General features: G+C 41.4%; 1 protein-coding gene across 1 annotated transcript in view; it reads left to right on the plus strand.

Moving 5' to 3' along the window:
* DDX10 (DEAD-box helicase 10) overlaps positions 1-18,870 on the plus strand; it is a 182,544-nt gene extending 163,674 nt beyond the window's left edge. Inside the window, exons 17-18 of the mRNA XM_068670569.1 lie at positions 6,062-6,195; positions 18,241-18,870. Coding sequence (XP_068526670.1) covers positions 6,062-6,195; positions 18,241-18,433 — 327 coding nt within the window. The 3' untranslated portion in view covers positions 18,434-18,870. The remainder of the gene's footprint in view (positions 1-6,061; positions 6,196-18,240) is intronic.
* Positions 18,871-26,173: the final 7,303 nt, after the last annotated feature.

Here is a 26,173-nt window from a genome sequence, read left to right on the forward strand (position 1 = left end):
CTATGATTTTTGTGGTTTTGATGGCTCTCAACTGTGCTTGTGGCATGAGCCCTTTACAACATAAACTACTTTGGTATATTTACACAGCAAAGATTTGAATGTCAGTGTATGTGCATCAGTGTGTGCTAGTTTGGGCCATAGGGCTTACCCATTCACTGATCATAAATTTTGAGCATATAGGAACGCTAAGAAAGAAAATTAGGTATTTACATGTACATTATTTGAGACAGTTGCTAAATAGCAAGATTCTGCTGGCTGAACTAGGCTAATTTTATTAAGAAGTCAGATTGCTTAAAAAGAAATGCAGAATGACTGGATGAAACTGAACCTTGGTGTGACTGCTGATACTTGGGAAGGGTGAATATTTTGAAGATGAAGCTAAGAGGCGTCTCTCCTTTCTACCAGAACCCAAGATTGATACTCCTCCCAGAGGCGGGATGGCAAGTTAGGTTATCATAGTGTCAAAGACTGTCCACCTGACCAACTTGGAACCTCAGTTTCTCCAGCTTTTGGTTACCAGCCTTTCTGGCCAGACCCATTGAACTTGACCAATCCTTCTGAAATAGTGGACCCCATTCCTGTCCGCATCTCCTTTCTGTTGTGTGCCTTGATCCATTCTGTGTGCTTCACACCAAGAGAGCAGAAAGTCCTGTAATGACGTGTTCTCTGCTCTTCCTACCCTTGTGTGTACCACTTCCTACTTATCCACAAGAAGAAACTAGCCTAGAAGGATTGACAAAAACAGTTTTGGAAGGGATATGTATATTACCTGTTCAGTGTTGCAGATGGTAGGGTAAATGACAATGGGAAGAAAGCTTGCATGACTAGATCACCTGGACAAGCTTGAGAATTGGGCCCACATGAACCTAACGAGGTTCAACAAGTCCAAGTGCAAGGTGCTGCACCTGGGTTGGGGCAATCCCAAATGCAAGCACAGACTGGGAGAAGAATTCACTGAGAGCAGCCCTGCAGAGAAGGATTTGGGTGTTCTGGTGGATACAAAGCTTGACAAGAGCCAGCAGTGCGTGCTTGAGGCCCAGAAGGCCAACTGTGTCCTGGCTGCATCAACAGAGGTGGCAGCAGGTGGAGGGAGGAGATTGTCCCCCTCTGCTCTGCCCTTGTGAGGCTCCACTAGGAGTGCTGCAGCCAGGTCTGGGCCCCCCAGCACAAGAAGGATGTGAATCTGTTAGAGCGGGTCCATAGCAGGGCCACAAAGATGATCAGAGGGCTAGAGCACCTCTTGTGAAGAAAGGCTGAGAGAGCTGGGGATGTTCAGCCTACAGAAGAGAAGGCTCTGGGGAGACCTCATTGCAACCTTTCATTACTTGAAGGGGACTTACAGAAAAGATGGAGAGCAACTTTTTGCTCAATCAGGTAATGACAGGGCAAGGGGGAATGTTTCTTAACTAAAAGAGGAGAGATTTAGATTAGAAGTTAGGAGGAAGTTCTTCACTCAGAGGGTGGTTTAAGGCCCTGGCACAGGTTGCCCGGAGAAGCTGTGGATGCCCCATCCCTGGAGGTGTTCAAGACCAGGTAGGACGTGGCCCTGGGCAACCTCATCTAGTGGGTGGCATGATAAAAGTAGATGATCTTTAAGGTCCCTTCCAACCCAAGCCATTTGATGATTCTGTGATTGTGATTTGTGAAGGTTAATCTTAAATACTACCCCATGCAACAAAGAAGTGCTCCCCTTCCCCTCTTAACTTGCAAGAAAAAATCATCTTAAGACAGATTCTTGCCTCAGTGGAAATGACGCTTTGTCACCTCCAGTTAGAAATGTTGTAATTCATTTCAGTTGTATCTGGATTTGAAGGCTATTGATGAGCTTTAGACAGTAGGCCGTGTAGTTGCCCAGTTTCATCATGGTTTACACAGCTCTTTGTATATCAGGTCTGCAGTTGGTTTGCTCCACTGGCTCCCAGTCAGTTTCCAGTGTTGTCTGAGGCTTTGTTCTTGATCTTCAAAGCAACTATCGGATCAAACACCCTGGCTACATCAAAGGCTGTATTTCTATTTGTGAACTGCCAGAATAGCTGTATTCCTTTGGGGCAATGTAAGCGATGGGATATCAGAGCAACCATGCCTCAGCAGGGGGCTTACTTCTGGGTTAGGGTTTCAGGCTATGAAAAAAACTCCCCGAGGCGAGCAGGTGAATCTAGCGTAAGATGGCTTAAAGGAAATGCTACAAAAAGAAGAAAGTTAACATCATTTTGGATGCTACCAGGTCATGAAAGGGATTACATTTTAAAATATCCTTTTATATGAATTTTAATACTCTAAATTTTAAAATTTGTGTAATGACCTACTAACAGTATTTAAAGCTGACTTTTGCATTGCGTTAAAATCACAAACGTCACTTACTGGTAGAAGCCACGTTATTAACAAAAGCTAAAGGGTGACATAGCTCAAAAGGAACTGAAAGTTTTAGTAGAGTTAATAAATATTTTATAATGTGTGATTGTTGACAGATGGAAATCAAGTCTGGTCAACTTCTAAACTAACTTCAAAACTCTTTATTTCTAGTGGACCAGAAATACTCCACCACCATGCTTTGTATAAAGTACTATGGACACATTGGCACCACTGAAACAATTCTTCCCCCAGCTCAACCTGATTTGTAGGGACAAATGAATTGCTTAAAAGGTTGAATGTAATAGTTGCAACTCCAAATAATTTAATTAGGTAAAAAAAACAAAACAACAAAGCTATTAAATTAGATATAAATTAAATACCACAATGAACATATTCTGTAATTTAATCTTGGAAAATGTGAAGTTTTCTGTCTGTGTATAGGTTTTCATGGCATATTTTTTCAGCTTTCCCTTTATCTTATGATAATAGATAATATTCACCTGAACACCTATTGGATGGTAGAAGAGAGACAGCATTTTGCTATTTAAAAAAAAATTAACCCATTGAGTGTTTGTTTTCTGTAAAAGATGCATCAATTTCTTCATTTGAAGCTCCTCTCAGTCTGCCTAGCACAACTACCTATCCTCATCATATTCATCTTGCTTTATAGGAAAACTGAGTTGTTGTGTCTTACAACAAAGGCAATGAGAAGTTGTATTGTCCTCAAGCAGGACAAAAACTCTAGCTAATTCTGCCCTGTTTGCCTCATCTTATGTGCATTTCCAAAATGCCTGAAGTGAGTTACTGTTACGTGGTACACGTGGCAAGTTGATGGCAATGAAGTTTACAAACCTTCTATATTCCAGGATAGGCATTTTGCTGATTTTTTTTTTTCTGTAAAGTTTTTGCATAAGAATAGTCTCCTTATGCCCTAGAGGGAAATCATGTAAATGCAAAAATGTTTCTATCCCAATGCCATATTAAAACCGAAAGACTTCCTAGAAAGTTTGTATGATCTGGAACTAGACTGCAAAACAGAAGGGGACAACCTGTCTGGTAGAGTAAAAGAGGTACCTTACTATTTTTATTCTACCAAGGGGTAACAAGCTAAGTGCTACTGAATCCTCTTCTCCTGACTGGCCTGATGTGATGATTGAATGGGTTTCTGTCCACAGTTGAACTTTGTAATAAATCATGCTACAAAGCACATTATTGCTAACCTTAGGCATAAAATACAGATGGTCCAAATCTATTCTTCAGTTAATACTGACTTTGGTAGTCATTGCTCTCTGTAGCATCCAGTCCCAGTTCTCTAAATTGCATCCTATTTGTAAGTTTTATATAAGGAGTTTTTGCAGGTATTATCTTGAGCTATGATGTGATTTTTTTTTCTCCAGTTTTTGTGGTGAGTAATGTGAAGTCACAAGACTTCTTCCTCCTGACTGGCTGATAAAAATTTGAAGCAAGAGTGAAAAATAATGAGTTTTTGTTGTTCAACTGTGGATGATAAATGTTCAAGCTCAAGGTCTTAACAATTTCAGGGACTTACGACTATTATAATGAATATGTAACAGGCAGTGCTCATAAGAAATATGACCTCATGATTCCTGATGAATTAGAGGCATCTTTGCCAATTATTTCTCTTGTAATAGTAAGCATTACCTTGAACGAGTCTCTGCAAATTTTCTGCTGGAAAAATGAATATGAGTGTGTAACAAAAGTGAAGGCTTGATCTGTGTGTGCATAATTGTCTTATGAGCACATATATAAATGACAAAACTTAAGAAATGATGCAATATCAACATTTTGCTGACATAACTGAGAATATGAATGTGAACAGCCCAAGTCTTAAAAGATGACTGCCATTAAACGTTAGCCTTCTGTGGCATAGTGTTACACAGAAATATTAAAAATATTTTGTTCCATATCAGAGCTTTAAATACTGTTTCTCTTTTGCTTTTTTATATATATTGTTATGTGCTACTTCTAGAGAAAGAATAGATGCAGTGGGACAAGTAAAGAACAAATATTTAATGTTTAAAAGAAACTGAAAAAAAGCTATAATTTAATGCAGGATGCTTTTTGAATATGGAAATGCTTTAGAAAAATGTAACCTTCAAAATAGTTTTCTGTTGAATTAATAGTGCTCTGTGATGTTATACTAAAAGATGAGCTAGAGGATATTTTTGGAAGCTAGAAAATACTTTTTTGCTCTTGATTTTGTTGTGAAGTTTTGCAGCTGAAGTTCCCTGATAATCAACATGCTTTTCAGTAGGTGGTTATATTATTGTAGGTAGTTCACAGTGCTGCTGAGTCTGATGATGCCCTTAGTGATTTTATACACCCACCTGTGCAATTACTTTTACTAGTATTTCAAAATAATCAAGAATAAAATGCATGCTTAGTATGTTTTTCTTCTGCCTTCTAACAGCAAATCTGGCTTTTAGCACTTTCTCCTGCTTGCTTTCAATGCTTTGGGGAAGTGTCACTGGACAAGCTCTTGCAGCGATGGCTAATCTTACCCCAAGCAGCTTGTTTCCTTCCACCTACTGTATGTGTCAGTATAATAGGAACCTTTGATAGGGGTTGGCTTTTTTTGTTTGTTTTTATTCTGATGAGGCGTGTGCACTTGAAGACGTTGTTCTTTTAAAACCATGGCCTGGAGGTAGATGGAAAAATCAGAAGAAAAATGAACTTCAAATATTTAATTAAGTGAAGTTATTCATAGAATGAAGTGTCGTTTAAATGAGTGCTGTTTTGGAAGCTCAGCCATGTGAATATTGCTTAGAAATGTAAACAAAAAGGTAGCAATGTCTTTAATTATAGTTTCTTTCCATTTGTTTTGTTTTGCACTATAAAAATGCATGAATCTAGCATTTGTGTTGCTTATAAATGCTTGTAAACTTTTTTTGTGTGTGTGTATGTGTGCATATGCAATTGCATATGCCCTCCAGCCCATCTGCATTCTTTGTGCCTGTTAGCAGTAGTGATATTTACAAAAGTGGTGCCGTTAGTTCAGGACTGTGATGGGCAGAGTGTATATTTCCAAAGCAGTCAGACTAATTAGATTAACCATTATGAAGAAATAGCTTCTGTGCCCTCTTTGTTAAGGAATTCATGAGGCACTGCTGCACTCTGGGTGAAACTTGCCTTCCCCAACCGGGAGATGGGGGCTGCTGGGAGGGAGCCTGAAGACCACACATTGCTTGTGGTGGATGGCAGAAACTCATAGGACAGTTATTTCAGCTCAAGTAACATTTTGGGTTTTAACTGCAAGGACAACTGTCTGAGTTTTAAATCAGGGTGTTATAAAGTACACCTTACCCAAGTGATTAATGTGTCCTCTGGCTCGCATCTCTTTGCCAGCTTGTTTGAGAGACAGTAGAGTTTCATATTAAATACTTTCAGATGACTGTTGATCAGTTGCTGCCAAAATCTCTTCCAGTTTTGGTAGATTTAAGATGATGGTATTACGAAGAAAGAATTTGAATGTAAATCTTTGAACTTCATTTTGAATAGTACATCTTCAGCCTTTAACAGCCTGGAACGGTGATGATGGCAGAAACGATTCTGTTTTCCTGGCTATACTAGTGGTGGCCTTTGAGTGTGGTTGAATGCTTTTTGTTAGTGCATCACTATTAATGGAGTCACAGTAATTAACATGGATTTGTTTGCCTGTCTTAATAACTCTCCATTTGTCACCTGACAGGTTGAAGATGAAACAGTGGCTGTTCTAGCACACAGTGGAAGTGAAGACGAGTTTGACCCAAGTACTCTTCCAGATCCTGATAAATACAAAGATTCTGATGAAGAGCAAGATTCAGAAAGCGAAGATAGTCATAGGTATGTACATGTCTTCTACATTGATTTTAAAGTATTTGTTTTTTAGAAACTGCTGTTCAGATGTTAAGAATTCACTTCACAGTCATCTTGTTGCTTCCAGTACTTAATATTTAAAGAGTTTTTTTGTTGTTGTTAGGAAACTGCTAAACAGAATCTGTTCAAAAGGGTCTCATTTCCTTTTGTGAAGCTGAGTGAGAAAAGATTTTTTTGAGTCAGTGTTGAAGGGATCTCAGTGAGAATGTTCCACAAGCGAAAATCTTGACTGATTCCCAGGAGGTTTCATGCGTTTCAGAAATAGGTTTCTCTACTGTCACATTCCAGGCTCTGTTTGAAGAGAAAACATTGAAGTCACTTGAGGATTTGCATGAGCCTTCTGTACCTGTGTTCTATTAAATAGATTAGTACATGGTAAAACTTGAGCTTCATGATTGATTCAGCGTTGCTCAGACTCATCAATACTACAAAAGAAGTGAAATCTGAGTTAGTATAATGAAATTAACTATGTTAGACATTTCTTGTTAATTTTAAGGCACATTTTGAATTATATAAAACAGGAGATTTTGTTCCTTGTAGTTTAACAAAAAAGCACAGGGTGGGGATGAGGATCCGTAGCTGATGGTAACATTCTGCATGTTTTAGCACATACTGCAGGAAGACCAAAGGATTCCAAGTGGAGTCCTGTGTGTTTTTTGTCATTGGCTTCACAGCAACAAGAGGTCCATCTGTGTGTTTCTGACAAAAAGCCTAATGTGTAACAGATTCAGAAACATATTATTGACACTTAGTGCTGTTAAGTGGGAGTCAAGATCTTTATTTTGCTCCCTCCTAGATGTCTAGGTTTAGAAATCTCTTGCTTTTCACATCTGAATCAGCTAGATCTTAGCAGCTAGTTTGTCACTAGCCCTGGTGTGGCTGCCTGCTGTGGGGATGGGATGCAGGACTGGGTGTTGGGACATGGATTTAAGAGCTGTATTACCCAAAGTAAACAGCTGGTGACCATGTCCCCTTTAGCTCCTTTACCAGTGTGTTGGTCATTAGAACTGACAAGGATAGGATAAATGCAGAGCTTTTCCTAAGCAGCAGTAAATCATTCCTTTTTCGTGCAAGGGGGAGAAAGAGGCTAACCATAACTGAATTATAGTTCCTTCTGTATATTTATTTCCCTGAGCTGATTCAGTATCTCTATGCCATGTAAATGAGTGAAAAGGCTGGGTGTAAAATATCAATACAGCCTTCTAAAAACAGGCAGAACATCACAGACCCACTGATACTTAACAAGATTCTTTCAGTTCCTGCAGTATTTATGACAGCTTGACTCTACTCATTGGCTTTTGGTGGGAGTAAGCAGCATAATTTGTTAAAGATGTTCTTTAATTAAGTTTAAGATTCAGCATTTATTGAGGAGGGTTATGTAAGAGGATTTGTAGATTGCTTTTCATGTGTTATTGGAGTTCAAGTATATCTGTCCATACTTGATAAATGCATTCTCTAGTGGTATTTTTGTATTGCATGGAGCAGAAGTGGGTTAATACAGTGAAATTTTTTATCAGCTTCACCCAGATAATATTAGAAATGTGGTCAATATTGCCTTTTTCATACCTGGATATAAGGCAGTAATTTGAGCCAGAGGATCCTACAGAACCCCATTTTGTTGGAAGGGACCGTCTCTGTTCTGACATTAGCTGTAAGATAGAGACCAGAAGAAGAGTGTATTTAAGAATTCTGATTTACAAAGAAGATTAACAACGGTGCCTGGAGAAGTATTTCAGGATGCTAATGGGACCTTAGCAGTGACAGTTCTGTCATTTTGTCTTTGAGAGCAAATTCTGAGCTGACTTTGGTAGTAATGCTTTGCTGCAGGTTAAAAAAGAATAAATTGTGGAGAGGGAATTGTGAGATAACAGGTAATCATTGGTAGTGTGTTTCTTGGAAGGAATAAATCAAGAGTTTATTGGGAAAGTCGGAAGTAGAGCTTCAGTAGGAGGTTGGCCACCAAGCAGTATTTGTGTTGTTAGTTAGTGTGTCACTTTTGAAGGACAGATTCCTGGAATTGATATAGCTGATGTACCAGCATGTGGGTGGGAAGGAGTTACCCACAACTGAGTACAGGAAACCTTAGTGCCTAGGGCGTTTCCTAATTACTCCTAAGTTGTTATGTACTTAGTGTAGGAAAAAGGTACTGTAGTGCTGCATTTCTTAAGCTAGATTCAGCATTGTTTCAGTTTGTAGGCTTAGCTAGGAAAGGCTATCTCAACAATACCAGGTTTTGTAGAATAACTGTTTAAAAATGTTTTGAAAAAGTGATGGGAGCTGTCAGTTAAAATTTGGGAATTTTATTTAGTTTATTTTCAGTATCATTAAATAACCATTTACTAGGGAAGATCGCTTCTGTCTCCCTTTTATGTATTCTTACATCACTTTTTATATTAATCCCTTCCCCAAAGATGTCAGCTAGACTCAAGATCTACTAAGCTTTAAGAATAGAAGCTGATAGGGTTGGACAGATTCTTGGCAGCAGTAATCAGTGCAGTTTTTTGGAATCAGCAGCTGACCTGGCCCACTGGAGCCAGAATGTCAGCTCACAGTGAGGGATAAGGTTAGGGCCTTGGTCATTACCTCTTCCTGTGAGGTGGGACGGAGAAGGAAGAACATATTAAAAAGGAAAATGGGAGTGTAGTAATACTTTCTGACAAAGTATTTTCCTCAGCAAATCTCAAAACACTTTACAGAAGAGGTCAGTATGGTTTTTATAGAAAGGAATGTTGAATCACAAAGTAACTTCAAAGCGTGTTGGTGACACAGGTCTGGGAATAAAATTCACGTACCCTGGGGGCCTATTGAATGCTCTGACTGCTAGACACGGTGTTCCCTTTGTAACTAGGGGGAAAAATGGTAACTAATCTTTTAAATATTTTTGTTGTATTTTTCAGTATGCCAAATTTTCACATATAAACTTAATACCATGCAGACCCAGTTTTTGCTTTACCATTTTATTGGTTTTGTCCTCACTTTAATTACCTTTGCAGGGAATAGTTTTTTTGAACTTCTCTGTGCCTACTGTATTTCAGTTTCTCCCAAGAAGATTAGTTTTGAATGCAATTTGGGCTGAAAAGAGTAATTTTGAGCACAAAAAAAAATGCTATATATATGATCCAACTTGAGATGACATATAGATTTTTTTTTCTGCCATGCATTAAGTCTTGTCGGGTTTTCCTTTAATAAGTGTACTTTAAGTATGTTGTTTGGAGCATGTTTGGAGGTGACTTTGGCATGAAGTGCAGTGGTGGAACATTTTCCATGCTACAATGCTATCTATGTTGTGTTCATTTATTTGAAAGATAGCTTAAAATCTAGGAGAGGTTTACCAACAAAATAGTCTTTTCCCTCTTTCTTTTTCCTTTATGAATTTCGCCTTGAGCCTGGCAAAGAATGATTTATTTTGAAGGTCAGATTTTGTTTGGTCTTTGAAACCTAGGCATGTGTGGAAGTTGCTTTGTCTAAAAAATCATATTTCAGGTTTTGAATAGGAGAAGCGAAGGCATGTCAAATAAAATTTTATCTTATAATTTCTTTAAATTAAAAAGGTGTACATGCAAAGAATATGTTGAAACATAGTTTCTGTTACGATTTTCACATGCAATATCAGGATATTTTTGACATGCAAACCCTGCTGACTTAACTAAGTGTTTAGCATTCATTTTATGACTGCAAAGTTGCAATTCCGTTTTTCTTCCTTAAGTAACGTATTTGTGTAAATCTTTCATGTCCATTTAGTGTTTGGGGAGGTTATAACCTGGTTGGGTTGCTTTTTGGTATCGGTTTTGGGGTTTAAGCTTCCTCTGGCTAGTAGCAAGACATTGGGGTAATGCAGGCCTCAAGAATGCCGAGGCTTGAGGCCTGACAGCCCGACCCTGCCTGCTGGGTTAAAGCACCACAACAATACTGGTCTTGGTTGTTTGCCCAGAATTTTGGTTGACTTTTCAATAATGGAAAAGGTACTTAACTTCTTCAAAGGGATTTTTTAAAGTTATCTTTTTTCCCCCCTCATCTTTACACAATCAGACTGAATGCTTTCCTGCTTTTAGTCCTTACTCTGTTTGCTGGAGGACTAGAGAAATGGATTGTAAATGCGTTCAGCCTTTTTTAAGAAGGGATGAGGACAGAAATTTTCAGTGTGTGTCAAATTGCTTCAAATTCCTCTCTAGCCTTTAAGCTGAATGGAAATTAACGATGTCCCTGAAAGCAGTTGAAAACAGAACAGTTATGATCGATAGGTAGACATTGAGAGTTTGCTGGAAGAGTAGGCCACACCACTTCATGCACTGCTCTGATGGGAAGAGTGCTACAGAGGAACCTGTAACATCAAAGTCCACCATTCTGAGTTTATTGCCAACAGTGATATCTAGAATTAGGTAGCAGAGACACCAGGGTGAGAGTTATAGTTGGAGACAGGCTGGGAGTGGGTTTGTACGTCAGGGGTAGAGGTAGTAACTAACTCAAAGGAGGGGAGAGAACAGCCAGGGCAGGCACACAAAAGGAGGAAGAGAATGAAAAATGGTGGGGTGCTCACGAGGGCAGGAGCAGAGAATAATGGTGGGTGACAACGTGCTGATGGATTTGAAGGTGACAGGATCCAGGAAAAGTTAAATTTCTAGGAGTGCCTGAAAGGACTGTGCCAGGATTGAGAGCCATTGACGTGCAGCGCAGCGTGCTGCAGTTCATCTAGAGCTGACTTGGGCCTGCCAGGAAAGCAGCAGTCATGTCTTTACAGATTAAATAGATGAGGCCAGGATGAAGGCTTGAGTGCTGACGCATGATTGTCCATATTGCCCACAACTGGTGGGATTTTGGGCAGTGCCAGCTAGAGCTCCTCTGGGCAAAGGCCCAGCGTATTTCAGTGTGGTAGGATAGGCCAAGGACTGTTTCCAGGATGCAGTGTTGATGAAGCCACATTTCTTCTCTGTTCTCTAGCTCTGAAGAATGCCTTGAGGCACTTGTTAGATGGACTGGGAGCTGTGGGCTGCGTCTGTGCATCCCTTAGCAGACTTTTGTGAAAGCAGAGGCACAACTGAAAGTAGAAGCTTCAGTGAAGGAAATTAATTCAGAGCTGGAGAAAGAGAAAATCAAGAAAACAGAGGATTTGAATGCCCAATAAGCCATAAGGCTAAAGGAGAATGGTAGATGAAGAGGCTGTTGAGCATGAGACCATGGAAAAGTGATAAACATTTTGCTGAGAGAGAAAACAGAGGGGATGTATGAATGGAATGAGGAGGAAGGATGATGGAGATCCCGTGGGACAAGAAGAGGCAAGAAGTCTTGCTGTCACTGGGGAGGAGGGGTTTCTGTTAAATCAACAGTGATACCTCATGCACCTTCCTTAAAATTGTCCCTGAATTATTTGATGAGTGAGTCACTCTAGGGGCCGTGAAATACCAAGATAATGATTTTATCAAAACCAAATCAGTTGAAAGCAGCATACAGTGAAATTAGGCTTTGAAATTGGAAAATACAACTCTGTTCTGTTTTATATTTTCAAAATTCAGAGATTTTGCAAGAAGTGTTTGGATTAAAATAGAAATAAATATGTTGGGCTATGCCACCTACTACTTGCTTTAAAGGAAAAAAGTGCTTCTGAAAGGGGTAACTCAAAGCAAGTAATGAAACCTAGGGTATCTTCCTTCATCAGTCTTTAAAAATAGAGACCATCTGTCCATGGTTTAAGAAATCAAAAATGTTGTTATTGTTTTTTTCCCCCCTATCCGCCCCCCAGCATTTTTTTTTAAACTAGGGGAGCTATACAAATAATGAGTTAAAATTGCCTTTGAATAGAATTCCCTTCCAGCAATACCTCCACAAGCTGAGTAATTAATGACTCCAAGCATGTAATACGAGATTAATTTTTGTATATCTAGCAACATTCATCATATTTGGTTTAAGGCTATCAATGTAAATTGTTAATGAGGTGAAAAATTTAAGTGTATCAAATAGGGTGAAAGAAAATCAGCTGGTTTTCTTAAATACTTATTTTGCAGTCAAATTGGGTTTCTGATATTTCTAATCCCTTAACCTCTTTATATAAAAATATGGGAGAAGAACAAAGTTACGAATGACCTCATCATTACCTTCTATAAATCTTTATTAGGTGTGACTGATCATGTTAACTCTTAGATCAGCATGGGAGAGATTCTGGATTTCATAGAATAGAATCACAGGATCGTTAAGGTTGGAAAAGACCTCCAAGATCACGTCGTCCAGCCATCCCCCTACCACCAACATCACCCACTAAACCCACTAAGCACCATGTCCAAACTTTCCTTGAACACCCCCAGGGTCGGTGATGCCACCACCTCCCCGGGCAACCTGTCGCAGTGCCTGACTGCTCTTTCTGAGAAGAAAATTTGAGGGGAAAGGAGAAATGTCTTTGTTCTGGTACCATTTAGTTTGTGATTTTATGGCTAGTCAGCAGGTTACAGGTATGCAAGTCAGCAGTCATTGATGCTCAGTTATGTACCTTGTTTTATTTTGAAAATTATGGGCAAATGGCAGGTTTTTTATACCATCTTCAATATTTTAAACCTAGATGCTGATGTTGACCTGCCAAGTTGTTGAGATGATTCATCTGCAAGTCATGGTTTTCCCTCTAATCACAGCATCACAGAATGGTTGAAGTTGGCAGGGTCCTCTGGAGGCTGTCTGCTCCAACCCCTACCCAGGCAGGGACACCCAGAGTAGGCTGCCCAGGCCCACGTCCAGGCGGCTTTTGGAGCTCCCTAAGGAGGAGACCCCACAGCCTCTCTGGGCAGCCTGTGCCAGGGCTCCGTCACCCGCCCAGCACAGCAGTGCTGCCTGGTGCTCAGAGGGAGCCTCCTGGGTGCCCGGCTGTGCCCATGGCCTCCTGTCCTGGCACTGGGCACCACTGAGCAGAGCCTGGCTCCGGCCTCTCTGCACCCTCCCGTCAGGGATTTAGGGACACGGATGAGATGCCCCTGAGCCTCTTCTCCAGGCTGTTACATGAGTAAGTTCATGAAGGCCAGTACTTAATGTTCTGATAGCCAGAAAATACCTGTAAGAAAGGCATTGTAAAAAATCTCTTTCAGGGCTTAATCATGCTGTCCATCTACAAAATGGTATGGAGCAAATATGGTATTAGTATTTCTTAAAATTCTGTAGTTTAGAAATTAATTATCAACAATTGGAGGGTGATAGGTGGGCGGAGAAAAAAATCTGAAGGCTGTTAGTGCTACATTAAGTTTAGAAGGAATGAGCGGATGCAAGGGTTAGGTGGGTGGCTACTTGTATCTTCAAAGGCAGCAGTGCATTCTGGGGAGAGTTATGCCTCTGACAGATGGACGTAGAGCAAAGTCAGGCACCTTCAACTGGAGCAATTTAAACCCAGAACAGTGTTATTTGATCCATTTGAGAATCAACCCCTGAATAATATCAGTTTTCAGATTGTTGTATAAAGATAAGGTAGAATTGCTCTGCCTGAATACATTGAGTGGAAACCAGCGGCCTTGAGCTGGATCAGCTTCTGTTGCTTCATGGTTGCAGCAGTGTCTGCCCAGGAAGGGGCAAGAAAAGGGCTTCAGCCACCCCCTTTGAATCCTCTGCTACTTGTCTGCTAGAACCTTTAGGAAGTAAAGATGATAACGGAGCAGAAGCTAGATGTTGACTGTTGGTTTGGTTGCTTTTCCTCATCGTTTCTTCTGCATGCTTCCCATGCAATAAGAAGAAATACTCAGCATATTGTCTTGCTGGTCTGATTTCTGTTTGAGTATTTTTTCTTGTTCCAGATTGTAGTGCTTTAGCTCCAAGACATACTCAGCTTGTCTTGTGCTTCTAGTACGATTACACTGGTATTTCATTACAAGTAGATTAATCTTCCCTTTTCCTGCAATTGTTTTTTATAAATCTCGTTTTAGAGCGGTTTTGATTTACATCAGTAGAATGGCCAGTAAAGGGAATAACACAAGACAATATATTTTCATTACCATTTCTGTGTGCTATAGCATTCTGACAGCAAGTAAGAAAGAAGCTGCACTGGGCTTTGCGGAAGGGACTGCAGTAATTAATCTTCATTAGGACTGCTGCCATGGCCTTATGAATTAAAATTTATTACGTGGAAGACGGTCTGTGGCACAACATGTTTGATTAGCAAAATGCCAATATTTACGGTATAAATTATTCCTAACTTTTCTGAACTGTATTTTATTAACAGATTCATTCATTATTCATGTACTTTTCTTTGGGAAAGAGCTCGTGGCAGCTGTATTACGGTTTGGGAGCTCAACTCATGGCCTGCAGTTCAGTGGGGAGGGCAGTTTATTTCCAAGTGCTGCTAAACCTCAGCTCCAGAGCAAGCTCTGATAAATGGTAACTGAAGCAGAGCCTGTATGGAGAGCTCGGAGTTGCTGCTGTTTAACCAGCAGCAACGCAGCTCTGTGGCCTCACGTCCCAAATGGCTGACTCAGAAGCACCTAAAAGCTAAACCTCACAGAGCAGAGGTTGGCCAGACCTTGAAGTCCAGGTGCAGGTTGAATACCAGGAATTTAAATAATTATTTTTATTTTTTTGGTCTGGTATCTCCTCAAAACACACTTCAGAGATTATTTGTTAGTGGTTATATGAAGAGAGTTCCCTGGTGTCTTGCTGATGGGGTCTCATACCCCCTGTTGCCCAGATGCTATATATGCTGGCATTCATTCCAGGGCCTGGATTCAGAAAATATGCTTTAGTGCTTGTGCAATAACCATTACCTGCCACAGGACAGTATCTTCCTTTGTTGTTACAGCTGTGTGAATGGGACCCCAGAAATCAGTGTGAGTGCAGATAAGTCAGCTGTGGGTGTCTCTTCACCTGTGTAAGCACAGCCCAGCCCAGTAAATCACTCCATCAGCAGTGTCAGGACGTGTGGGCAGCTCGGGCTGCTGCAGCAATGACAAACTGAATTGCAGCAGATGGTGAAAGGAAGGAATTGTAATCCAGCTGTACGTGCTGCTTTCTGAGCGTTATAAATAGGAGACCGAGAGACACGTTGGCTTTGGCTTGGATCTGAATGGGGGATTTGCTTTCTAACTATGCTTTTATGTTAGAAAATAATTCACCTCAGAATTACTTTATTTTATTTTGGCTGCTCCTGGGGACACCAGCTGGTAGTGCATCGGTGTGCGTGTACATGAGGAGTAAGGGGCCATTTATATCTCCGGAAAGGGACCAACAATAAAAAGCTTGCTCTGCAGGGAGGGCTGACGGGAGGTCAAGGGAGACCATGGAGGAATTAATTTGAGAAGAAGTGTGTAACTTGTCCCCATATAGCTGCTTTCACATACCCACCTTCCTTTTGCATGTGAGAGCTGCACCTCGTACATCTCTAGAGAGCTTTCTGTCTGACCAGTTAAGGAGAGGCACCGAAGGGAGCGTGGAATGTGCCTTGGTGTCACGATGGCAGGTATCTCTCCCGGTGACTGCCTGGCACCTTTTCGCTGCCTTTATCCTTTTTGAAAGCTCCATCTCTGACTGCTCCTCCAGAGTAGTCCCAGAGCCCTTTGCCACACCACCAAACTCACAGCCGCTGTCTTTCACCACCCTTTGTCCCAAAATTATGACCTTATTTGTACAATTCACCGTCAGTGTGGCTCTCTGCTTTTTCTCCTAAGTATCCCTTACCAAATACTGTCTTGTTTCTACTTTTTATGCATCATGAAAACACAAGCCTTTAGCTCCCTTCATCACTCAATGGCTTTTCTGCCATTTTCACGTGTCACATATCCCTCCTTGTTTACTTCTGGAGCTTACAGCCCAGTAGGGGTCAAATTAGTGTGAAAATACACCTGCTGCTGACGTGTGGACACATCTTTAGGATGCACGATTAATCGAGCACCATGATCCCACACTAATAATAAGAAACAGCTTGACTCAACGTAACCTTTCCACAAAGCTTGTGATGAAAGTTGTTGTCATCGTGCTTTTGTTTGTGGAAAAAATCAGAAGCCTCACAGTTCCTTTAGAAAGTGTTTTAGATTTAAATTTTACAACTTGCAAACGTCCAAACTCCAAAGTGAAATGCTGGATTTTTGGCATTTAAGGTCTATTTCATAACTTGTGAGATGTCTTTGTTATTGAATTCATGTCCTAGATGAAGCATTAGTCAATTATGAATGCAAAGTAGGCTTCAGAGTCCATTCAAATGCTGGAAATAATTAACTCTTTTGCGAACAAGCTAAGAATGCTTTTACTTAATGAGGTTTCAGCCTTAATGCTTCTAAAGCAACCCCCCGTAATCTGTCCTGATTGAAGAGGGCACTGTGAAACTCCATCCCAAACCCACAGTGGCCACTTAGGAAAGGAAGCCTTGAGAATCTTCTTAAATACTCTCCATATTGCTTTAATGTTTATGGAGTATCTTAAGCACAGATGACTGAAAAAAACAGCCCTTGCCCTAGAAAAGGAATAAAATAAACATTGGTAGCAAGCACTGAAAAGCTCCCCCCATGCAAATTACAACTCAGAACCAGCAAGTTACTATAGCCTTCGAAATGTCCCAATTCCAGGAAAAATGCATAGTCATCAGCTGTTGCTTTGCACTAGTTCTGGCTGGGAAGGGGAAGAGCCATATAAGTTTAGGATGGTTTATTTTAATTGTGGGAATGTGAGGTACCTCTCATAGGTTTTTCCTCCTCTCCCTGTCTTGTAATGAACGGGCAGGAGCTGGCAGTGCTCTGCTGTGGAAGGTGAGGTAGGAGAGAGCAGGAGGCAGCTGCACGCCCTCTAAACAGCGTTTCAAAGTGAAATATTTCAAAAAAAAACACTATATTTACACTGAAGTAATTTCAAAAATAAGGGAAATTAAGAAAAAATTCTCGTTGAAACAATTTTTGAAGTAGATTGAGTCTTCTAGGTAGCAATTTGCCACATTGATTTGAAAATCTGCATTTAACCATCTATTTTTTTTTTAAAGTCCAAACTCGGTCCTTGGACTTCTTTTGTTTTTATTTTAATACAAACACACAAAACTGCGAATGTCATTTTGTTTCAGTTAACCTATTTGTATGGAGTGGTCTAGTGTGCAAGGGGCTGCATAGTCCTTTTTTTGTACAGATCCTCATTCTCCCCTGTAGCGTCTGACAGCCAGCTCTGTGTAGCCTGTTACACAGCTAATACATCTCAAATTAGACTTTGTTAGATGAAATTACTTTAACCCTAAAATGTATATAACAAATTTTCTGTGTTATGAACAAAACCTATGCAAGGATAATCTGTACAACAATGACAAAATCCTTTTGTAAAATCTTCTCTCAAGGTCCAGGTCCAAACAGCATGAGGGATGTGAGGAGGAGGCTGGTGGTGGGCTTGGGCTTTCCTCTTGCTGTCATCTGGCCAGGGGACAGAAGTCACAGTGGTAAAATAGAAGCATGGCTGTTTTGTCCAGACTGAGGGGGGTGCAAAAGCCAAATGGTTCCAGCTTAACAATGGCAACGGAAGGAATGGGAACTCACCAGGAAAAGTAACTGGGTTTGGTTTTGTCTCTTCCTCTGACGGCAAAGAGAAGGTTAAAAGCTTCCAAGGACTTATTCTGAAAGAAGGGGAAAGAGTGGCTTGGATGAGATGGACCCAAATCAAAACTGTGTTAAGTCAGGGTAGGATTTGCCAATGAAATGACAATTCTCATATTTATATTGTGGGTGCATATTTATTTCAGACAAAATCCTGAAAGCATGTCAAGGCCCACTGACATATTACTAAACCAGTTTTGTCAAGTTGTCTGTCACTGTATAAGGCAGTGAATATTGGCTAAGGCTGATGGCAATATCTTGATAGACTGTAATCAATTAGGACAGCAGAACATCCACCACCACCTCGGTCTGAAAGCAGCTCTAATTTAGGCATGCAGAGTTCATCAGCTTCTGTTGCGTCACCCTTCTGAATTGTAATTTTGTTTGCCCTTATCTCAACATAAATATGCCTTGTTTAAAATGAATTGTTTGATTACATGATGATATCGATTACCACAGTTGTTAAAAAAGAGTAATTGATTTGTTTCTGCAGTGAACTTGAGGAGAAGAGGGGAAGAAAGAAAAGAAGCTACGGTAGCAGTAATGCAGCAGAAGAAATGCCTCTGAAAAGAAAGAAGGCTAAATTCAGCCAAGAGGAGGAGGATCCCTTTTTGCCATTGGATACTGGGCTTTCTCTGGCAGAAGACGAAGAGCTTGTGCTACAGCTGCTCAACAGTCACAGATAATTATTTTCCTGCAGGTTTTCTTTTCAGGGATGTCTTCACGATTTTGTCAGTAGTCTACACAATTTGGCATCTGGGCAGATGGGTACCAGTGGATGGAGAAAAATGTTTTCCATGTGCAACGGCCTTGTCTTATATTGACTTGGAGATTATAGACAAGGTTTAGTTTGGTATATAAGGCTTTCTAAACCAACTTTCTGACCTAAATCCCTGTATGTCATTTTGCCATAACAGGTTTATAAATTCAAGTTGACAGGTTTTGAAGCAATTATCTTTTTTAAAAAATTAGTAAATAATTAATCTTGCTTAAATAAAAATACAATGTTCCTTCCTTGCCTGTGTCAGATTTGCTGTTTTGGAAGATAAATGTGTCCTAAGATTACTGAGGAAATATTGTTGGCAGCTCAAACCATACTGCTTAAAAATAAAATAGTTTTTTTTTTTTTTCCTTCTGTGTACCATGCACATGTATTTAAAATATTTTATTAAAATTCCTGAAGCTTTGGTATAAACATCTGTTATCTTTTTGGCTTCATTTTGCAAGCATTTATTTATCCATCAGTTAATAATTTCTCTTATGATTCTGTGACTTATATCAGGCAATTCATAAAACCACTTTTAGAAGGTACATTCTTGGGTTTGAATGCCATATGAGTGAGATCACAGTGATGCTCCCAAAACTATCACTGCCTGATAAAATCGGTTACAAGGTACAGGTTTTGTGGTAGGAGCACCTGAAAGACTTACAATCAGGAATCAGCTACTTTTTTTTTTTTTTTTGGTAGACAATATACAATGAACAAAAGGTTATTCATCTTTATTTTCTTGTACATTTTGAAGTTTCATCCTGTCAAACTGTGGTTGATTATTACAGATTTTGTGCATCCTTTCATCTAACTGTTAGATCTTGACGAACAGCAATAGGGTGTGTGCTGCTGTTGGTCCTTTCTCATCAAAGAGAAGCAGCGCCATTCTTCCCAGAGCAAAGCAAAAAATGAATATAATACCAAATTCTGAGTTTTTCAAGTAGATTTTCATCTCTTGCTTGCACCCAAACACCAGCTATAAGCCAGACTTGCTGCCTTCTTGCTTGCATCCTTGACTACCCCCTCAACAATATTGGCACGTCATTCAGGAAAAAAAGCATGGTAAATGCTTGCAGGCAATGTGGAGAATGATCAGAACTGCTAAATTTTGCACTTTCAGAAAGGAGCCAGACAAAGGGAAGGTTACTATGCAAGAAGATGAGGGAGAATAGGAAAATACAATGCTCTGTTTGCTGACTATTTTTTGGCAGTGAAGAAGCATGTAAAGTGATGATTGTCTGTTTTCAGCAGACCTGTGTCTTAGCAAATTCACATGGCAAGCTCCAAAATCTGGAGTAAAACACTGAGTATGTATAATTGCCTGAGGGCTTTTGCCTGTTGCTGCTCTTCAGCAAATGAAAAAGTACACATGGTCTCAAAAAGCTGTGTATGTCTGGTCCCCCCATCACATATATTAAGAACACATTAAAGTAAATGCTCCTTTTTTTCAATATCACTTTTTCCTTTATTATTATTTTTATTACAGAAATCTGCCAATAGCAATTCAACAAAAGTCTTTTTTCCTCTCAATGTAACCCGTATTATCTTTTAGCTTGGTTACTCAAAATGGGAAATTCTTGTCTCCAAATGTTGCTTCCCCTGTTCTGCCAGCAGGCAGGGGATCATCAAAACAATATTACAGGCAGAGCACATCTGCCATCTGCTCTTCCCTGACAACATGGAACAAGAAGAAATGACCGAGTTCCACAAATACTAAACATGAAAGATGGGACCTGCTTGGCATCCGAGGCAGCGTTGTTTACGGTGCCACAGTGGGCCTTGAGAGTGCTGTGATCTGGTAATAGCATTGCTGATGGATCTGTGGATGAAGAAGGATCTGATGCGACGCTCTGGTGGCTGTGCTTACACTTCATCATGTGGACAGCTGCAGGGGTTGTGATGAGCGGTGTCAGCAAATGCCTCTGCACTGAGCTGTTCCAGGTCTTGCTTCTGCTGGTGTGGGTGAAGACAGCAAACTCTCAGAACTGGAGCAAGGGGTGTCAGTAGCAGCCATCTAAAAATGAGCTGGATGCAGGTGGTAATGCAGTGGTGTATGCATCTTATTCAGATGTATTCACAGACTGAGTGTACATCAGAGTGGTCCAGTGGCTGGCTCTGAGAATTAGTCACACAGAATCACAGAACTGTAGGGGTTGGAACCTCAAGAGATCATCGGGTCCAACCCCCCTGCCAAAGCAGGTTCCCTAGAGCAGGCTGCCCAGGTAGGCGTCCAGATGGGCCTTGGATATCTCCAGAAAAGGAGACCCCACAACCTCCCCGGGCAGCCTGTCCCAGTGCTCCGTCACCCTCACCGTGAAGAAGTTCTTCCACATGTTGGTGCGGAACTTCCTGGGCTCCGTTTTGTGGCCATTGCCCCTTGTCCTGTCCCCACAAACCACTGAAAAGAGGCTGGCCAAATGCCTCTGTCTCCCACACCTCAGGTATTTATAGACATTGATGAGATCCCCTCTCAGTCTTCTCTTCTCTAGGCTGAACAGCCCCAGGTCTCTCAGCCTTTCTTCACAGGGAAGATGCTCCCGGCCCCGTACCATCTTTGTGGCCCTCCGCTGGACTCTTTCCAGGAGATCCCTGTCTTGGGAAGGTTGAACGGTATGTATATCCGGAGTAAGGCCCACAGTAATGGAGTCTTGTAAAAAAGAAGAGGGGAGGTCCTTAAAGCAGATGCTGCATGTGATGGGTGCATCTGGGAACTGGGAACTAGAAAGAACAACACAAAAAAAGCCAGGATTCAGCATTTTGAGACAACAGTGGTGGGCTGGCATTGCTGTCAGCTGTAGGTCTGCTTTAAGAGGCTCCTGACCAGCCCTTATTTTAGCTGTGTTTCTGCAACAAGAAAAGCACGAAGCACACAAATTAATGCCAGAAATGCAAGACCTGCTGCCAAAAGGCTCCACCAAAAGACAGGTGGAGAGGGGCCAGCCAGCTGGGGACACCACCCATCGTCTCCTTTCTCCTGGCTGTGGAGATGGCAGCATGTGGTGCTGTAGCATCAGAACAAATCCCAAACTTTTGCAAGCTTGTATTTCACATCCCTGCTTTGCACAGGAGAAATGGAAGCACGGCTATCATTTGGCTGATGTGTAATCAAAGAATTCACTGGTGTTTTTAGGTACTGGAATCCACATACCCTAAATCCCTTGTGCTTTAGCTAGAGTCTGAGTTGCCTTCTGTGCTGGCCCTGGCCTTTGGGCATCACAGGGACTGCTGCTGCAGAGCATCCTGGGGTGGATTTCTCTAAATATCTTTTAATATCTTTAAATATCTCCTTCTCCGGAGATATTCAAGGCCCATCTGGATGCCTGCCTGGGCAGCCTGCTCTAGGGAACCTGCTTTGGCAGGGGGGTTGGACCCGATGATCTCTGGAGGCCCCTTCCAACCCCTACAGATCCGTGGTTCTGTGCTTTCAGGCTTCCTGCAGCTCCCCTGGGAGCGGGGAAGGTGGAGCTGCTCCTGCGCGGGTGGCAGCGGCACCGAGGTCTGGCTACGGCAGCCAGCATCAACCAAGGCCACCAGCCAGGAGAAATCCTTCAGCTGCCAAGCAGGAAATCTTGTTTTAAGTAATGGGGTTTCATACTAGTTTGTGCCTGTACTTTACATTAATAGCGATCGATTTCCTTCTGCTGCTAGAACAGTTCCGTTGTGTTGATTTATAGCTAGGTGTTATGTTAAGGCTAAATCTACTACGTTTAGCTAATTCTAAAACTGTATGTTACACACATATATACATATGTATCGTATACTTTAGCGGGGTTTTGTTCAGAGTCTAAAATTTTTGGTTTGTCACATACAGAAGAATACAGCCCTTCATTTATTGGATAATTTATTACAATTTGATTCAAGCCTCTTCTAGATGGAAACTGGAAGCCAGGTAAAAGTCATGATAGCATTGAAGAGCTATTATTTATTTTTTTAATTAGTTAAATAGGATGACATTAAATGTGCTAGCAACTGAAGGTGCTCAGCTTGCAGTGTTTTCATGAGGCACGTAGAGGTGTCATTGCAGAGATACTGCTTTGCCCCCGCATCATAGAAATTTCTGTTAGGTGGTCACTTTGTAAAGAGCTTACTGATGCAGCACATTAAATTGGGTGAAGAGTATGAGAAATTTAGGCTCTGCCATAAGTGATTGCATATTATTTTTTAGCATTTTAATGGGTGTTTTCCTTTAAATATGATATGAACTGAAATAAAAAATAATTTTTATTCCTCTTGCAACTGAGTGAGCCCTGCTTGAGCAGTGACTGCTCTGTCCTGCTCTCTGGCCAGACTCATAAAGAGAGAGAAATGCCTGAAGCAAAACATTAAAAACCAGAGAGCTATGGCAGAGAACATTCAATTCAGACTATAAAAAGTAGTGCAAGATCTGAAGATACTGAAGTGACCCTGCGGGTTCCTATAATCCTGGATACATATGATAAAATCTGAAATAAAACACAAGAAGAAAATGTGTCTTGGTAGAGGTTGCAAATGGATATTTTTCCTTACTGTGCTACTCTGATTTGACCTGATTCATGCTTGTTTCTTGTGAGATTGATTGTGCTTTGTAGCAGGGATGCTGAGCTGGGCTGTGCTGCAGAAATGGCCACTGTGGTTCAGGATGTTGCTGCTTTTCTGCTGGAGGTCCCTGCCCCAGCTGTAACCTTCCCCTGAATAACAACAGGAGCTTTCAAAGCAGAGCTGAAATCAAGCTGGTTGGTTCCGTGCTGAAACAGATGAATCCCAGTGCCATCCGTTCTGCTAACTGGGCAGAAGACTGGGAACAGCTGGAGGGCAGAAGCATCCCTTTTAATTTCATTGTGACCTTGTGTGGAGGGGAGCCAAGCCTTGCGCCCAGCGTGCCTCGAGCTAGAAGATCCAGAACACAGCCCAACTCCAAAAGAAAGAAAGTTTCCGATCAATAGTTTTAGTAAGAAAAGGCTATTATCACACCTTTTTGACCATGTTTTATTAGATTTCTTTGTTTTATTACTCTCTTCTCTGGTGTTTGTAGCTCCTCTGAATTCAATCTCATCCTTGCAGATTAATTTTTTTATTCTCAGAAGGATCTTCAGGTTTTATCTCTAAAAGGTGGAACTAGATGCTAGAAAATTGCATCGTCGACGTCCTTACAAATCATAAAAATTGCTATCGAGGCTTTAGTTTATACCACGTGAATGCTTTTGTAATGAAGTACTCCCCAAACTTTAAAGGCAAATGAGGCAGTTAAGAACACAAATTAGAAAGCCCAGTGCAGAAGAAGATTCTTTTCAGGCCCGCTAGGAGCTTCTGCTATGATTAAATCAGTCGAGAGAAGTCTACCTCTTCCAAGAATGCGTTGTGCATTGCCTATTTTTGTCCACGTCTGGCTGGAAGCCATTCTTTTTGCAGAGAAAACTATTTATCAGATTCAGTCATGTAAAAATGATTGCTTAAATTACACAGGGCTATCAGCTCGCAGATTTACCCAGGAGTGGAATCTCTTGGGTAGACGCTATCTGCAAGTTTTGCACATCATCTGAGATGTGTTTTGTCTATAAAATATAGATAAGTTTAATTAAAGTAAATTAGTTTTGTGGAGCAGTATGTGAGATCCTTTTGAGTTGAGAAGTAGCCATGCTGAGATTTCAGTGGCGTTAAGAGGGAAGTAACGAGCGTTGTGCTCCCAACCACGCACGGGATGCTGACGGCGGATGATGTTCCTGCCTGTGGCTTTTGCAGCGCTACACACGGCCTCTCCCATGCATGCTTGTGCCTCTGATGCTAAACTTAAGCTGTTACCAAAATGCCGGCGTGTAAGTACAGCCTGTAAAGGGAATGCTAATGTGCATTTGCTTATCACTGCTAAGGTGGTACGAAATTTGGCTCATCTTTTTGCAAGGCTGCCATCCATTCATTGTGCTGCACCTGTGAAATGGTCCCTTCATCAGCCTGCACTTTCAGTGGCCAGGATGGTGCGATCCTTTCCACCAACTGCATTAGATTATACTGAGATGCAGCCTGTGTTTATTCCACGTGAAAGTTAATGGATGTACCTTAGGAACTAATTAAGCTTCCTTGTCACCACAAATGTCTTCTGAATTACATCTCGGCAGGGTCACGGCTTTTTTGATGCCACTTCCCCAAGCAGGGTGTTTATTTAATTGGAGATGTAACCAGGCCTTTCTGGAAGACATCAGGATATGTTTTTGTTTTTAAAGAACTTTGTGTTTGTTTTTTACAAGCACATATTATCTGTGAACCCTTTCTCCTAGCACCAATGAATCTATTCCAGCACACACTCAATTGCACTGAAAAACTTGCTATCATGCTTCCAATCGATGCTGTGCTGTCAATACAAGGGCTGCTCCTAGGCGGACAAACTTGCCTTGCCTTGGGTCTGATCCCGGGTCTTGCAGCAGCAGCGCGAGCTCACTCCTGTCCTCCCAGCTTAGCACTTGGCTGGCAGGAGCCCTCCAGGAGAGAATTTTTGATGGATTTAGAATTTTTCACCAAGCCAGCAGCTGTGCCTGGCCCAGTTTGTGTGCCCAGGTATGGTGATGGAAGTCCTGGGGAAGTGTCCTAGACCTACCTAGGCTGTTGTGTGCAGTTAAGACATTTGGAAATAATTGAGAGAACTTGTTCCTGCAAAAGTGTTGATGCAGGACAGTCTTCTGCATGTAGTTAAGATATTTAAAGGATATGTTTATGTAGTTAAGGCGCATCAGTAGCAGCAAACAATCACAGAATCACAGAATTGTAGGGGTTGGAAAGGACCTCAAGAGATCATCGGGTCCAACCTCAATGCATGTGGAAGGATGTTTGTATAGTACCAAGACTGGTTAGATGCCAAGAACTGAGCAAAACAGAGGTCCAAGGAGTCTCTCCTGGTCCAGCTGAAGACACAGCTGCAAGGAGCCTGTGATGGAGACTCTTGTTGCTACCAGAAAGCAGCTGATGGCCCTGCTGGGAATTGGATTCCCCACGAGTGATGCCATGTGCACAGATCCCAGTAATTTAGGTTTTTCCCTATTAACACTCTGAGTATCTGTGCAACAGTATCCTGATTAGCTTTGGCTAAAATGGTCACTAATGAGTGCACAGAAATGCTGGGAACTCAGTAAATGGTTTGGTGTCATCCTGCAAAATATTGCATGCTTAAATGCAAGTCAGCTTGCAGATGGATCCTGTTCCCAGAAGGGAAGACAGATGTCCTGCTCAAAGTTCACAGTCATGGTAAATATAACAGTTAATAAATGGATGGGTGCTGCTAAACCTGCCCTCAGGGTTCCTGGCCTGCAGGGACAGTTGTGTGATGGAGACCCAGGACATGGCTAAGAAACATAATAGAAAATAACCAGTGAGGTTACTGTGGGCAGCAACCATCCCTCTTCACTCTAACGCTGGCTGAAATACATGAGCCCCCTCTCTTCCACCAAGAGATAAGTAATGGTATTTGCTTTTATCTGACTTCTTTTAGGGTTTTCCTTTGCAAATCTCTTCATTCTATGTCAAGCTTGTCTTGGGCATCCTCTTGCAAAAGCCCTTCCACCCCTCTCACAAGGGGTTCGGTGTCCCTGCCAGCAGAGCAGTGCTCCAGGTTTAGGTGATGCCACGGACTGGGCCTTGTAGGCCTCACGCCTATGGCCCTGCTGACAACTATTTTCCTGAAAACTCCACA

This window comes from Anas acuta, chromosome 1 (assembly GCF_963932015.1).
Source record: "Anas acuta chromosome 1, bAnaAcu1.1, whole genome shotgun sequence".
NCBI lineage: Eukaryota > Metazoa > Chordata > Aves > Anseriformes > Anatidae > Anas > Anas acuta.